We start from the raw sequence: 16,110 nt of genomic DNA, 5'->3' as shown, positions 1-16,110 counted from the left end.
ACATGAGAAATTTTTATCTAAGGAAGAAAATTTCAACAGGTTTCTTTGGCTTCCAGGTGAAGGTATTGACTTCCTATAGCCAGCAAGTAGAGGTAAATGGTTCAGTTAACTCACTACTCCCATTTCTTCCCTTATATTCTATGTTCCAAGCACTGGCTTGGCCATATGTATTCTTGAAATCGAGTTTCCCACTTTCTGTACTTACTTATGATATTCCTTCTGCTTAGTTAGGGCTTTCCTGGTGGCTCAGACGATAGAGTCTGCCTGCAGTGCAGGAGACTTGGGTTCAATCCTTGGGTCAGGAAGATTCCCCTGGAGAAGGGAACGGCTTACCCACTCCAATAGTCTTGCCTGGAAAATCCCATGGACAGAGGAGCCTGGCAGGCTACAGTCTACTGTGTTGCAAAGATCGGACACGAGTGAGTGACTTCACTTTCTGCTTAGTGTTGTCAAACTATTTCATTCTTGGTGCTGTCAAAATATTTTAATTTTTAGTCCTTAACAATGACAAACATATTTTTTTTCATCAGAATTATTCTTTTCCTTCCTGTCTTTAAATTTAAACTCAGATTCTTTATCATTTTTCTTTTTTTAAATTCTCAGAACTTACATTCAGCACATAGATGACATTCAATAAATCACGAAATCTATCTCTGGATAATTTATTTGAAATTGAACTCAAAAGGCAGCTCTTCAGGAAATCTTCCCTGAAGATGATCGAAAGAACATTTACTAAGTACATTTAAAATGTGAAGGTACTGATATATGTTTTTTTGTGGATACAAAGAATATATGTTCCTGTAGAGAGAAATTACATAGAACAAATGGTTAATGACAGGATCTGAAAACAGAGGTGAAATATCCATCATCCAGTCACTCACTTTCTCCAGCTAATCTACATTAACCCTGCCAGCTTTATATGTGTATGTAAGTACACACACACCCCTACACACACCAATGTTATATATCTCATGACTAAAATCCTCAACCAAATTTACCATATCTTTCCTTTCCCCCATCTTTCTTATGTTGAAAATGACACACTGAAACAGTTAGGCATTTCAGTCATCAAGAGTAGTGTTCAACAAAGAAACCAGCATATCTTGCCTGAGACTGTATTATCATTGGAGTGACCAAATGAAACAACCACAGATAATGCTGAACTTTAGTAAATAAATTATTTCAAACTCCTTTTTTATTTCTAGAATATCTGGCCAGGTTAATCCAAGCCTTACATACATGGAGACTGTGGACAGGCCCTAAAGAGAAGTATTTTCCCTGAAATGCATAAAGCATAACTTCTTGTCTACTTAGTTTTATAAACAGGATGAAAATTTATATCTATTGTTAAAACTGGTATTTTTATTAATAAGATTGCTGTTTATGATTGGTTATTAAGATTAGACCCAAAGTTTTTACAAAATAACTTCATAACATGGAGATTCTACAAGATATTTTAAACAAACTTTCATTCTTTCATAAAATAAACCGTTTTGAGCATTCCAACTTTTGTGTTTTTCCTATGACTTTTTACAATACATTCAAAATTTGTGCATTAGGTCATATATATATATATATATATATAGTGCTTCTTTTATGTTTATTTGTGATAATCTTTTATTTCTAAAAGTTCTGTTATCTTCTAAAAGTACATTTCTATATTTTCTTCTTTTTTCTATCTCAGAACACAATTTTAGGTACAAAGTAATCAACTCACTTAAATAATTATCATGTAGGTATAATCACTATAAAATGCATGATGAAATGAATTATGCATACCTTGCATAGGTGTGTTTGCTAAAGTTCACTTGACAACTTAAATTTTAGATATTCATTTGAATATGGCATCATGGAGAGCTCCATGAAGATTAACAAGTTTTTTATAACTATGTCAACACTTACTCAAATTCAATTCAACAACATAAATAGAAGAATTTACACTCTTGTCCCCACAAAAAGACAATTTAAAAAGGCCTTAAGATATTGATTCGTTGATTGATATAGCTTTCAGACTTAATGCTTAGGTTATTCAGGCTTGCAAAAGCAAAGTGTATCAAAACTCACTAAATTTCTCGGTCTATCCAAAAAGTACCAAAAAGTTCACTTAAATACTGTGCTAGCAATAATAATGAAATTAGTTGACTTAATTTCACATTGTTTATATTTCAAAACTTACACGTATTCAGCCCAAAGAGGAGACATAAAAACTGTAATACAAGAAGTTGCATAATTTTATAAGATAGAATGGGGCTTATTAAGGACAGAAAGATTCTAAAATGGGAAGATTCTTTTCACAATAGGGTAGAATATTTGAAGCAAATTTAGTTTTATGAATTTAAAATTATAAAGATTGAATGATAGGGATTAGCTTTGTTGAAATTATCCAGATGTTTATAAGAGAAATAAACAAGTCCACTATCATTTGGAAATCTGAACATCTCTCTCTCAGAAGATGATATTTGGAAAATAAAAAAGCATACAGATGATACAAACTGAAAAACCTAAGAAGCAAAATCTACTAAACATACAAAAAACATCACACATGACAGTTCTAAAACAGACATTCTTTTAAAAAATCAACATGAAATATTAAAGAAATCACATTCAAGGCTACAACTGCTTCCTTCACTAAATTTCAAAGTTTTTATTATAGATTTGACATTTTCTGACCAAATTAGAATAAACTAGAAAGATTATCCTCTCACATAGACTAAAAAATTTGAAAATTATTTTTCTAAGAAACTCAAGAATCAAAGAAATAATTTTAATAGAAAATTCTATGAATTTAATGATTGTGAAAATACTAATAGGAAGCCAGAAGAAAATTATAACTTTAAATGTTTATTTGAGAAAACAAATAAAGATCCAAATATACAAGTTTAATACCGGATAAAAAATTTACACACACAAAAAAATCAAAACATATTCTTGACCTAAAAACAGAAGCCAGAAAATGATCAAGATACTACTACAAATCAATGAACCAGAACAAAACATACAACAGAGAATCACAAAAGCCAGTCTTTCAGCATTCGAATATTTGAACATGAATGACAATCCAAAAGTATGGTATAAGGAAAAGAAAACAGTAGAACACAAAAAATGTATCAGGAATATAACATTAAGACATCATAGAATAGGCTGCGTATTTAGAAAATCAGGGATGTAATCACTTCCTCAAACACAGTAGTGATCCCACTGTTCATACACTCAATGACACATACAGGAATGGAGGATGAAAGCAACAAACAAAAATACAGAAACACAAACATACCAGCACAAATAGAAATACTAACTCACATATCACAGCCCAACATAGAGAGGGTTGGGGAGGGGGTGGTCTCTATACTTTTTCACTATTGCTCTTTATTACTGTTTCATTTTGCCACCCTGTTGTCATACACGCTGCAATCATCCTATTGACTTGTTCATTCTCATTATGCACCGAGTGGCCAGTGACTGGTCAGTTAAGTCCACTTCTGCAGCTTCAGTTCATAGCAAATCAGGGCCTGGTACAAATCAGAGACTCAGTAAACATTAGGATCAGTAATTAAAAGTCAGCTTCCCACATCTAATCACCTGCATAAAGCACTGACCTTCTCCCTGAATTAAGCTCAGCATATTTGTGGCATATCCATTTGGGTAAGCAACCTCTGATGCCCCAGGCCAGGGCCGCTTCCCAATCTACATTCTCTCCATTCACATCTGTCCAAGCATCTATCAGGTTGTTGGCCTTTGCATGTGGCTTTTCTCACCAACATGTGAAGATGAGCTGACAAACAGGCAGCTGAGAGAGCTCCAGGGTTTCTAATAAACAGAATCCAGAGCCTGCCCTGACCAGGTATGTAGTCAAAAATCAAACTACACTCAAAAGAATTTAAGTCCATCCTGCAATGAGGGTGAGGTGAGAGGGCTGGAGAAGAGGAAGAAGAGCCAGACTAGTCTAGGGTAGGCTGGGCATGGGGAAAAAGTACTAAACTTCACCCATAAATAAACTCCTTGCTCCCTCCCACATCCCATCCTTTCCATGAATAGTGGAGCTCGGAAACAGAGATAGATAGACCAGAGACCCTCCCTCCTGCCATACTGCAGTCCAGGGAAACCACGTCCTGAGTTGGAGTCTGACCTGCTCTAGGATTCTTCTGTATGTTGCTGTCTGCCAGGAAGCCATAGTAAGCCTGCATCTCCAACAGACTGTGGGTTGTCAGCCTTGGGAAAACAAGGTATGGGCAGTGAGTAAGGTCTATCTTTCAGTTTTTTTTTCTGTTTCCCTGCCCAACTATTCCATCTCTCACTCACATTGGAGGACACACCTACCTCTCTTCCCATGGTGTTCTGAGTGTTCTGTTCCTGGGGCTGGGTCACCTGCTGGGGCTTATTCTTAGGAAGATCCAGCTCCTGTGGTATCTCTGCTTCTGCCTCATTGAACAGCTGCTTACCCTGCAGGGTGTATAGCAGCTGGAGGAAAGTCTGGTGCCTAGAAGGAAGATGTGGGTATTAAGAGAGGGAACTTCTGCTAGACAACCCTGGGTCTACAGCCCATGCTCCCAGCCTCACCTCTGCAGCTTGTCCTGCTCCTGCTCTGCCTGCTGCTTCAGGGTTCCAACTTCCTGATATAGTCGCTGAAGTTCCTGTTGAGCTCCTGTCTGACGCTCCCTCACTTCTGACGAAGCCTCCACCAGATTCTGCAAATGCTTCTCCTACCAGGAGTGAGAACGCAGATATAGTTCCTCAGATCCTGAGGTCTTGGAGCCATTTTCTCAACCCTCCAGCTTAGACCTAGCTGGGGTTTCAGATACACAGATGAATAGAGGGACTCCACTCATTTTAGGCAAGACCAGGAGCTTAGGAAAAAAGGATCAAAGTGAGTTGTTCCAAGGTGAGGCATTCTAGGGGGAAGTGGTGCAAAGAATGATAAGACTTTTTTAGTTTGCTATGTGCCAGGAACTATTTTAAACACTTGCTGTACCAATTAATCGTCCTAACAACTCTTTAGGATAGAGGCTATTATTTTCTTCATTTCACAGATGAAGATACAGAAGCAGAGAAAGTAAGGTGACAGTTCAAGATCATGCAGTGGTAAGTGGTCATGCTAGGATCAAAGTCCATATGGGTCCCATAATATAATGCCACACAGGAGAAAATGGGATGAAAATTTTCTAGGCAGAGGACTTGGCCCATGCACTAGCATGGTGGTGGGAAGAGATATTTTCCTAGGGAAATGGACCTACCTGTTGCAGCTGCCACTGCTTCTGGGCTATTCTGAGTTTTTCCATGGCCATTTGCTTCTGCAGCGATGGAAGGGAATGAGAAGAGGAGGAGTGCATTTTTATTGTTGCATTTCATAGTTTTCTCTTATAGCAGATCCTTGTTGGTTATCAATTTTAAATATAGCAGTGTATCCATGTCAAATTCCCAATCTATCCCCAGCCCCCTTCCTCTCTGGTAACCATAAGTTCTTTCTCTAAGTCTGTGAGTCTACTTCTGTTTTACAGTAAGTTCATCTGTATCTTTTTTTAGATTCCACATATAAATGTCATCATATATTTGCCTTTGCCTGACTGACTTATGCAAACGGCATTATATTATTTTAATGGCTGAATAATACTGATGAATGGAAAAGAAGATGTGGTACACATATATAATGGAAGATTACCTGAGTCATATGGTTGAAAGTTAAAAGATAACCAGTGGGTCCAACCTAGCATATTCAGCCTTTTCCTTCTCCTCTCTGCTTGCCTTTCCCTCCCCTCATCATTGGTTCACCTTGGCCTGGAGCTGTTTAAGGGCCTCCTGGAGCTGTGCCTGCTTTATTTGGGCCTCCTCCACCTTGGGCAGTGCCTGGGTCAGGGAATTTGTGATGACCTCCACATGCTCTTGATAGGTGGCCTTCAGCTCTTTCCATTGCTCTTTGGCTTCAACTGCCTTCTGCCCTGTGGAGAGCCACCAAAAATGACTATATAAGTGAGGTAGGCCCACTTGCCTGCAGCACTGTGGCTTCAGTCATCACATCAGCCAAACAGCTGACCTGACTGATGTCCCCCTTTCTTCTTCACTCAGGGAAGCCCCTATCCGAACCCTGAGTCCACTCACGGCTTGTGTCTTCAGAGGCCAAGGGGTTCTGGTCCTGGGCAGTTCCGTCCTGAACCAAGAAATTCTGCAGGAAGTCTACTACTTGAAGCTGGCTGCAGAGGAGCTTGTCTTTCTTCCGAGAGTCCTGTTCAGGAGGGTATCAGCAGGGAACATTCTTACCTTCTTGTACTACAGGCCAAAAAGGTTACTTTCCAGTCTGCTCACCGTTAATGCTTCCCAGTATCTCAATAAGAGGATCCAGGAGCAGCCCCTGGCTGGTGAAACGCTAGCTTCTATCTTGCACATACCATCACAAACTCAGCCAGGATCTGGGCAGGGAGTTCAGCCTCCTCCTGAAGACCTACAGGCTCCAGGATGTCTGCTACCTTGGCCAGGGCCCTGAAGGGGCAAGAAAACAGGAAAAACTGCAGACTCCTGAGGTGCTAGTTCTAGTAAATTTGTGTGTACATTGCACATACGTGATTATGTGTATTAATGCTGAGTCTTGTCCTGACTAGCAGCTACACACAGGCTTGAAGGGCCACCTGAGACCAGGAATGTGTGTGCATGGAAGACACATGGAAGTAATAAGTGAAATAATAAGTGAGGAAAAATAAGCAAAGCAAGGGAGAATAATAAGCGTGGGGAAAGAGCTGTGATTTTATATAGGGTCTGTTTCACCGACTGGAAACCTTTTGAGGGGACTTCCCTAGTGGTTCAGTGATAAAGAATACGCCTGCCAAGGTAGATGTTACAGAGTAATCCCTGGTCCAGTAAGATTCCGCATACCACGGAGCAACTAAGCCCGGGCACCACAGCTCCTGAAGCCCTCGCTCTAGAGCCAGTGCTCTGCAAGGAGAAGCCACCGCAATGAGAAGCCTGGCACCGCAGCTAGATAGTAGACCCACTCATTAAAGCTAGAGAAAGTCAGCCCAAAGCAAGAAAGAAGACAGTTGGGTTTCTGAAATCAAAGAAATATACAGGGGATGGGACAGCGCCCCGCTCAGAGACACAGCCTGGGAGCAAGGTCTCAGAATACTGGAGGAGGAGCTAAGGACAGGGAGCTGGATCCCTGGGTCTAGGCTCTCCAGAGTTCTTCCTTGTTGGTGGCTGGAGCAGTCCATTAGGAAGCGGTAACCGGGATAAAATAACTCACAGCAACAGTGTATGCTGGGACAAGGGTGGCAGAAATTAAACGGATTTCCCAGGGTATCTCCTGGGGTGGAAAGTCTCCTGTTAGGACGGTCGACCTGTGAAGAGATGTGGGGGCTTGACAGGGATGTAACCCTCCCCTTTAAGTACACATCTCTGGGGAGCCTGCGTTCGTGGTGGAGAACAAACAGTCTCTCATATGCCTTACTCCTGGAAAGAGCCAACCTAAGACAGGGAGTCTGGGGTCACGATCACTTCACTGCAGAGCCGAACCCCAACAGCTATAATGGGTTGGGGGGCATTACTGATTTTACTCGAGGGTGTGCAAGGACCTTCCCAGCCCGCCCCCAGCTGCACCTCCCGACCCCCCGGGAACCCCCCGGGCGGAAGACACTTACTTTCGGGCTGCAGCCTCCACTTCAGACTCCGCAGCCCCCATCTTGCTTCGGGCTGCACTCCAGCTCTACCCGGGGACTACTTTAGACCCACCGCAGGCCGCGCGCCGGAACAGACGATTGGATGTCCGGTCAGTGGGCGGGATTCAAGGACCTTTAAGCGCTTTCATTGGCAGGCCAAGATTGACGCATTGGCGGGCCCCGTTGTTTGGCGCAGGCGCAGTTCTCGCTGAGCGCGGCCGGCGCGCAGTTCTACGCCTGCGCAGTAACCCGTAGTCTGAGCTAAGGTGGGGGAGGTGTGGCTTGAGTTTGTTCCGCGGCGCGCGGCCCAGTTCTCCGCAGACTAAGCGGCAGAGGAAAACATTTCTCTGAATGGCTTTTAAGGGTACCTTTCAACAGTTCCTTTATTGATAAAGGAAAAAAAAAAAAAAAATTCTACTGCTGTTGAAGGAGAACGCTGGGTCTGTTTCCAAGACAATTGGCGTCAGTAACGAGTAACAGTGACCCTGAAGAGTGAGGAAACAAATGTTATCAGTTCAAAAAGCTTAGAGTATTCACAAGGCTTTCCAGACTGCAGAGCAGGGAGAGAAAACTTAAGCAGAGCCCAGCGAATTGCCTGCTTTCACAGGAAGGAGCTGCAAGTTTGGGGAAGACCAGGGCAGGTAATGTTCTTTTCAGAGTATACCAGAAAGACGAGAGTTGTTCAGAGAACCTGGGGTTCTGGAGAATTTTCTCCAGGATTCTACTGAATTTTGAGCATCTTTTGGCTGAGGAAACTACCCGGAAGGGGATGTAAGGATTCACTTAGGCACAGAAATAGTAATTCGTTTCACCGATCTCGCTGGAAAACTTCCTAATCCATGGGGCATTGGTTATTAGAGTACAGAGACAGGTTTTGCCTTAATAGTAAGTAGAGCATTCGCCCTAGACACCTCACTCCTCTAGTGCATGTGTTCACAGTTGTTTCCCGCTCTTTGGGATCCTATGGACTGTAGCCGGCCAAGCTCCTCTGTACACGGGATTTCTCAGGTAAGAATACGGGAATGGATTGCTGTTTCCTCTAGGGGATCTTACCTACACAGGGATCCAACAAGCCTCTCTTTTGTCTCCTGCATTGGCAAGCTGATTCTTTACTACTCAGCCACTGGGGAAGCCTTCACTTGTCTAGTGCCACCTAACAAATCTTAAAAGCATGTCCCAAGTGGATCAAATAGTTAACAAATTATTTAAGTATATAACAGACCAAAGTTCAATAATATTTATAGGAACACAAAAATGTCCAGCAGCCAATAAGGTATAGTTGACAATGCCTGGCATCAAAAAGTACCAAGCTTGCAAAAAATCAGGAAAAGAAAATCCATATTTAGGAGGAAATCACTGATCAGAATAGAACTAGCTCTTAGAATCAAGAGTATTAAAAGTTATGTTCAAAAAGATGGCCGAGGGAAGGATGTGAAAAAAGTACACTGCTCATGTTGCTAGTAGGAATGTAAAATGATGCATCTGCTTTTGGAAAACAGTTTAGCACTTCCTCAAAATGTTAAACTTACTAACTGCTAGTCAATAAAGAGCACGTACTTGGGCTTCCCAGGTGGCTCTAGAGGTAAAGAACCCGCTTGCCAATGCAGGACACCTAAGAGATGGACGTTCGATCCCTGGGTCAGGAACATTCTCTGAAGAAGGGAATGGCAACCTACTCCAGTATTCTTGCTTGGAGAATCCCATGAACAGAGGAGCCTGGTGGACCACAGTCCATAAGGTCTCAAAGAGTCAGAAACGACTGAAGCGACTTAGCATGCATGCATTCACTTGAAACAAGCTAGAAAGTACCTGAAAGCCAAGTGCCAAGTGAAAAAAAAAGAGCACATTTTTTGTTTATGTGAAATGTCTAGATTAACCATATATAAAGAAACAAAATAGATTAGTGGTTGGCTAGGGGCTGGCAGGGGAAGAGGGATGAATGTGGGGTTTCTTTTAGGGAGTAAATAAAAATGTTCTACAGTTAGATTATAGGGAAGTTTGCATAATTTTATATATATAAATTACACTTTAAATGGGTCTCAGAGTTCTTAAAAAGTTAATCAAAAACATGAAACATATAGTAAGACTTAAATTTATAGAAGTGAAAACTGCCATGTGACAGAGGAAATTAAATGGAATTAATAGATTAGACACTGAGCTGTGGTATAATTTCTAACAATTTTATGCTTTGGTAAGGACACAAAGAAGAATCTGAGGTCTTAACCATGACAAAAAAGTTTATTGAAGAAAGAACAGAAGAAAGAACACTTCAAGGGAGAGGTGGAGCAAGCCAAGAGAGGCACTGGTGCAGGAATGATGTGGTACAGAGTTTTTCAAGACAGAGCTTTTGCATATTCATCTAGGCAGATGACAGTTTTGATTGACAGGTACAAGTTGTGTAACAGCAGGCTCTATTGAGCATGTCTTTCCCATAATTCGGTCTGTTATAAGAAGATTATATATGTAATATACATATAATCTATGTATGCGTAGAATATTTATGAACCTCTAACAGGCTCCCACTTGCCTAAGGTCACTTGAGGACACAGCTGTGCATCCAGACCCATGTGCCAGAGCCAATGTGTGCCTAGGGCCAATGCACTAGAGTTGGAAAAGTATTGTTATTTTGTATTAATAGTATGTCTGTGAGCTCTCCTGGGCTGCAATGGGGCGTGTCTGGGGTGGGGTTTAGAGACCTACTTGAATCTTTTTTGGCTTGGCCGCCCCAGTTACTCATGCCTAACTACCTACCTAAACTTGGATCACAAATTCCCATGAAAATACTGCCTTTTGAATAAAATCCTTTTCAAATATATGAAATGACCTCACTTCATATTTATATTTAAATATTTTAGTGTAAACTGAAGATGAAATCATTAAAAGATAAATAGCAAATCAAAATGACATACTGCAAATTGAATTTGAGTGCAAGTTGACTTTGGAGTCTACATAGGGCAAATTTGCCAGCTCTGGGGCACTCCCTGGGTTTCCTCTGTTTAGGACTCTATGCTCATACTGCCAGGAGCCCAGATTCAACCTCTAATCTGGAACTAAAATCCTGTAAATAGCATGGTGTGCCCCCAAACAAACAAACAAAACCTAAATTTGCAGCTCTGTTTAACCCTCCCCTTGGCTCTGATTTCTAGAAAGTGTTAAACTGCTGGTCGCTCAGGGGTGTCTGACTCTGTGACCCCATGGACTGTATGTAGCTTGCCAGGCTCCTCTGTCCATGGGATTTTCCAGGCAAGAATACTGGAGTGGGTTGCCATTTCCTTCTCCAGGGGATCTTCCCAACCCAGGGATCAAACCCAGCTCTCCTACATTGCAGGCTGGGTCTTTACCATCTGAGCTGCCAGGGAAGTACAGAGATCTGACCTACTTTGCCATTTTCTTCTCCAAATGAAAATTACTATAGGTCAATAAAAAACATATGATTCTAAGGTTTCTTCTCTTTCTGTGTTAATACACTAGCCAAAGCCATGTGTACCTATTTAAATTTACAGTTCGATAAGATTAAAGTTTATTTTCTAAGTCACATTAGCCAGTTTTCAGTAGCAATGTATGCCTAATGACTGCCATACTGGATAATGGAAATTTTAGAACAATTCCATCAATAGATGAATATATCCTGTAAATTATGTACCAAAATTTTTCATTTACATTAATTTCAATTTTGTAATTTATGTACAAAAAGTTTACATTAATTTTACCAAACAGGATACAAAATTTTTCAAGGCTTAAAAAAGTCACATTTGCAGTAAAGAAGTTGCAAGTGTATAAGCTGTTTATGAATTTAAAGAGTTATTTTCTGTTTATCAAACTCTAATGCCCTCCATAAATTATATATAAAAATTTTATGTTGCTCAACCCATCTCCCGAGTTGCAGAAAGTAATAGCACAACCAGCAAGGATGTAAAGCAAATTCCCTTAAGCATATAACGGATAGGGGCATTATATTTTCATTATTAAGATAGAAACATCAATTTGGTCACTGAACAAGTGGAAAAAAAAAATGTTAAAGGATATGTTCCTAGTAAAAAAGTTTCCTCATTTGCCTTAAACTTTTGTTTCTGTGTGTAGTGCATGTGAAATGGTTCTGAAAATAGCTCTGACATTAAACTCAAATGTGATATATGAGTCTAAATTCATCTTTCTGTACATGGAAATTCAGTTGTTACAGCACTACTTGTCAAAAAATTAGTCTTTCCTCATTTAATTGTCTTGGCACAAGGCACAAAAATCAATTTGATAAAAATGTATTTGTGTTTCATGGACTCTCAATTCTATTCCATTAATCAACATTATTCTTATAGCAGCACTGCATTGTTTTGATTATTGTACCCTTTTATAATACCTTTAGAAGTTGAAAAGTGTATGTCTTCCATACAAATATGACTTGACTATTCTGTTCGTCTGTTTTTTTTTTTTTGGCCACATTGTGTGCCTTGTGGGATCTTAGTTCTTCTTGACTATTCTAGATCTTTTTCATTTCCATATACATTTTAGGAATAGCTGATCAAAATCTAACAAAAGGCCTGCTGGGATTTCCTAAGATTTACATTGTATTAGGTTGGAAGTTATGGATGGTCCTTTTGATTTCTCTTTTTTTTTTTCTTAATTTATTTTTATTTTTACAACTGTGTGTTATTTCAAAGGTTGGCTGCCAATAATTTTCAGAGAATACTTCATATAGTTATTGCGTAAGAGCATGAACCAACAATGTCTCCAGTAATTCTCTGGACTGGTGAGACTGAACTTTAAGTAAACACTTTTCTCTCTAGATAATTAGACACAAACACAGAAGTGGACTAGTTAGACTTTTTGAAAGAATTTAACATTCAAATTAGAGTATTTAACACCATAACTTCACCTTGTTTAAAAGAAAACAGGCAAGAAGTTTAAATACTTCATTACCAGAACACAATAATATTTTCTTGACAAAGCTAGATAATTTGCTCCTTCACAATTAGGTAATTTTTCCTTCATAAAAGTGTAAGAAAACTACTCTTTCTTAATACTGCAGGAGCTAATCATCTTTGTGTTTTAAAAGCAATCACAACTTCTAAACTGATGTGTAAATTTTGAAATTTAGAAAAGAAAAATGGATTAAGTCCTCCTTAAACCTGGCATCTGTGGGAATTTTGTTATGAATGGGTGAAATTCACATTTATTAACCCAAGGCACTAAGCTGGACTTAAAAAAAAAAAAAAACTCATTTAATTGCCACACAGAAACTCTGAATGTTTATTACTCTAGATTAATAGAAAAGAAACTTAATTGAAGTAATTTTACCATGGCCACACAACTGTTGTAGTAAGTTGCAGACCTAAATCTGAAATATATCTGACACTAAAGTTAGCTAGTGAACTAACTGGAGTTAGACCTGAGAGATTTTCAGCAGTAAAATTCAGCCTTTGTTGAAGGTTTGTTTTCCTTATGTCAACAGCATCTTATACTCTACTTGTGTGCCAAGTCACTTCACTTGTGTCTGACTCTGCAAACCTATAAACTGTAGCTGCCCCTCCCTGCCCCCTGCTTCTCTGTTCACAGGATTCTCCAGGCAAGAATAGCGGAGTGGATTGCCAGGGGTCAAATCCATGTCTCTTAAATCTCCTGCACTGGCAGGTGAGTTCTTTACCGCTAGTGCCAACTGGTAAGTATATTTATTCTCTACCTGATTCTCAGTGGATGTTTTTAAAATTGATTCTAAATTGCTTTGTTAGTTTGTTTTTGTCCTGCACTACTTGCATGTGGTAGTAATGCTTTATCCTCCAAATAATATGCTCTGCTTATGATTTCTGAAACTTTAAAAACCTTATTTATTAAAAATTTTGATTGAGAGAGGGCATATTATAGTACAAATAGTTTTTTAGATTTGTCAGTTTGGTTTAGTTTTCTCCCTTATTTCTTGCTTTATTGCAATAAAAATTTAGAAAGACAGACTAAGAACTTTGAAACACAAGTTACAGCTCAGTGCAGCTCAAGCAGGCAGATCCTTTATTAGACACACACTCCCAAGGTTTGGGAGCAGGCTAACCCCAAAGGAACAGTTTTTTTCTCTTGGCTTCCCCCTTTTTATGCTTGTCTCCTTTGGTTATGCCCTATGCAAAATAGGGCTTCTACCCACCACCAATCAGTGAAAGGGAATGCAAAAGGTGCATTGACAATTGCAAGTTATATAAAAGTAGGCTGTGTTGTTTATGTATTCCCATAATTCAGTCTCTTATAATCAGGGGTAAAATATGTATGCACCCTAAATGGGCTCTTAGATGCCTAAGGTTACTTGGAGAAGCCCCTGTGGTTACTTTGTATCCACTGTGTGCCTAGGTTGCACCTGCAGGAGTTGGAAAAGTCCTTGTGGTTATTCTTTTAGCTTATCTGTGAGCTCTTCTGGGTGTGTCTGGGATGGGTTTTAGAGACCAGCTTGCATATCTTTCAGCAAAGTCATCCTTCCTTCAGTTCAGTTCAGTTCAGTTGCTCAGTCCTGTCTGACTCTTTGCAACCCCATGAACTGCAGCATACCAGGCCTCCCTGTCCATCACCAACTCCCAGAGTTTACCCAAACTCATGTCCATTGAGTAGGTGATGCCATTCAACCATCTCATCCTCTGTCATCCCTTCTCCTGCTCTCAATCTTTCCCAGCATCAGGGTCTTTTCAAATGAGTCAGCTCTTCACATCAGTTGGCCAGAGTATTGGGGTTTCAGCTTCAACATCAGTCCTTCTAGTGAACACCCAGGCCTGATCTACTTTAGGATAGTTTGGATCTCCTTGCAGTTCAAGGTACTCTCAAGAGTTTTCTCCAACACCACAGTTCAAAAGCATTAATTCTTCGGTGCTCAGCTTTCTTTATAATCCAACTCTCACATTCATACATGACTACTGGAAAAACCATAGCCTTGACTAGACGGACATTTGTTGGCAAAGTAATGTCTCTGCTTTTTAATATGCTGTTTAGTTTGGCCATAACTTTCCTTCCAAGGAATTAAAGCATCTTTTAATTTCATGGCTGCAATCACCATCTACAGCGATTTTGGAGCCCCCCAAAATAAAGTCTGACACTGTTTTCACTGTTTCCCCATCTATTTGCCATGAAGTGATGGGACTGGATGCCATGATCTTCATTTTCTGAATGTTGAACTTTAAGCCAACTTTTTCACTCTCCTCTTTCACTTTCATCAACAGGCTCTTTAGTTCTTCTTCACTTTCTGCCATAAGGGTGGAGTCATCTACATATCTGAGGTTATTGATATTTCTCCCAGCAATCTTGATTCCAGCTTGTGCTTCCTCCAGACCAGCATTTCTCTTGATGTACTCTGCATAGAAGTTAAATAAGCAGGGTGACAGTATACAGCCTTGACATACTCCTTTTCCTATTTGGACCCAGTCGGTTGTTCCATGTCCAGTTCTAACTGTTGCTTCCTGACCTGCATACAGGTTTTTCAAGAGGCAGGTCAGGTGGTTTGCTATTCCCATCTCCTTCAGAATTTTCCACAGTTTATTGTGATCCACACAGTCAAAGGCTTTGGCATAGTCAATAAAGCAGAAATAGAAGTTTTTCTGGAACTCTCTTGCTTTTTTGATGATCTAGCAGATGTCACCAATTTGATGTCTGGTTCCTCTGCCTTTTCTAAAACCAGCGTGAACATCTGGAAGTTCACGGTTCACGTATTGCTGAAACCTGGCTTGGAGAATTTTGAGCATTACTTTACTAGCAGGTGAGATGAGTGCAACTGTGCAGTAATTTGAGCATTCTTTGGCATTGCCTTCATCCTTCCTTGCTCATGACTAACTTCCTTCCAAACAGACTCGCTTCAATTATAGCATTTCAATGACGAGCATTTTCAAAATTATACATCTTCAGCTGTATTTTCTGTAAATGTTTTGCAGGAAAGGTGGGTGGACTAGGGAATGCATTTCAGGTGATCAAAGCCTGAACTTAGTTGAGAGTCATATTTCATCTGAGAAAGTTAGTTGTCTCCTGAAGATGCTGAAAATCAGGTTTTTTATAGCACAATTCGTGGCAAAAGCCAAAGAATATGGTCTTTGTAATAAGAGATTCAAGTTCAATTTCAGTCCAACTACCAACTACTTTTGTGACCTTGGGTAGTTTAAATGAAATATTAAATTCTATCTTCTCATTTATTAAATAGAGATAATTATGAGCAGGGTTATTTTTGTGTGTATGTGTGAAAAAACAAAGAATTTTGGGGCATCATGTTAATCTATGTCCAACACATAGTGGACATAACTAAAATTTTAGGAGTCATATTTAAATAAAGCCAAAGCATGAATAACTGCAGAAATTATTTAGAAATAGTCTGTCATATAACTACTCAGTAAATATTTATTTTCCAATAAACTATCTCCTCCAATTCCATGAGTGTTTAATATAATTTACAATTTTTACCTTTCACTATTTCCTATTGTTCGTTTTTCAACATCAGCTTGGTCTTTATATGTAAAACTCA

The 16,110-nt window shown here is 39.7% G+C and overlaps 1 protein-coding gene across 1 annotated transcript; it reads right to left on the bottom strand.

The window, feature by feature from the left end:
• Positions 1 to 594: 594 nt before the first annotated feature.
• ZWINT (ZW10 interacting kinetochore protein) lies at positions 595 to 7,764 on the bottom strand. Its single transcript, XM_040254660.1, has 9 exons — positions 7,623 to 7,764; positions 6,381 to 6,471; positions 6,094 to 6,217; positions 5,767 to 5,933; positions 5,232 to 5,288; positions 4,558 to 4,700; positions 4,318 to 4,477; positions 4,127 to 4,209; positions 595 to 3,509 (listed from the first exon to the last, which is right to left on the bottom strand). The coding sequence occupies exons 1-8, from the start codon at positions 7,661 to 7,663 to the stop codon at positions 4,132 to 4,134; spliced, it is 861 nt and encodes a 286-aa protein (XP_040110594.1). The 5' UTR covers positions 7,664 to 7,764; the 3' UTR covers positions 595 to 3,509; positions 4,127 to 4,131.
• Between the last annotated feature and the right edge of the window lie 8,346 nt (positions 7,765 to 16,110).

The sequence above is a fragment of the Oryx dammah genome, unplaced genomic scaffold, assembly GCF_014754425.2.
Source record: "Oryx dammah isolate SB20612 unplaced genomic scaffold, SCBI_Odam_1.1 HiC_scaffold_14, whole genome shotgun sequence".
Lineage (NCBI taxonomy): Eukaryota > Metazoa > Chordata > Mammalia > Artiodactyla > Bovidae > Oryx > Oryx dammah.
This window is presented reverse-complemented; position numbering and strand designations above follow the sequence as displayed.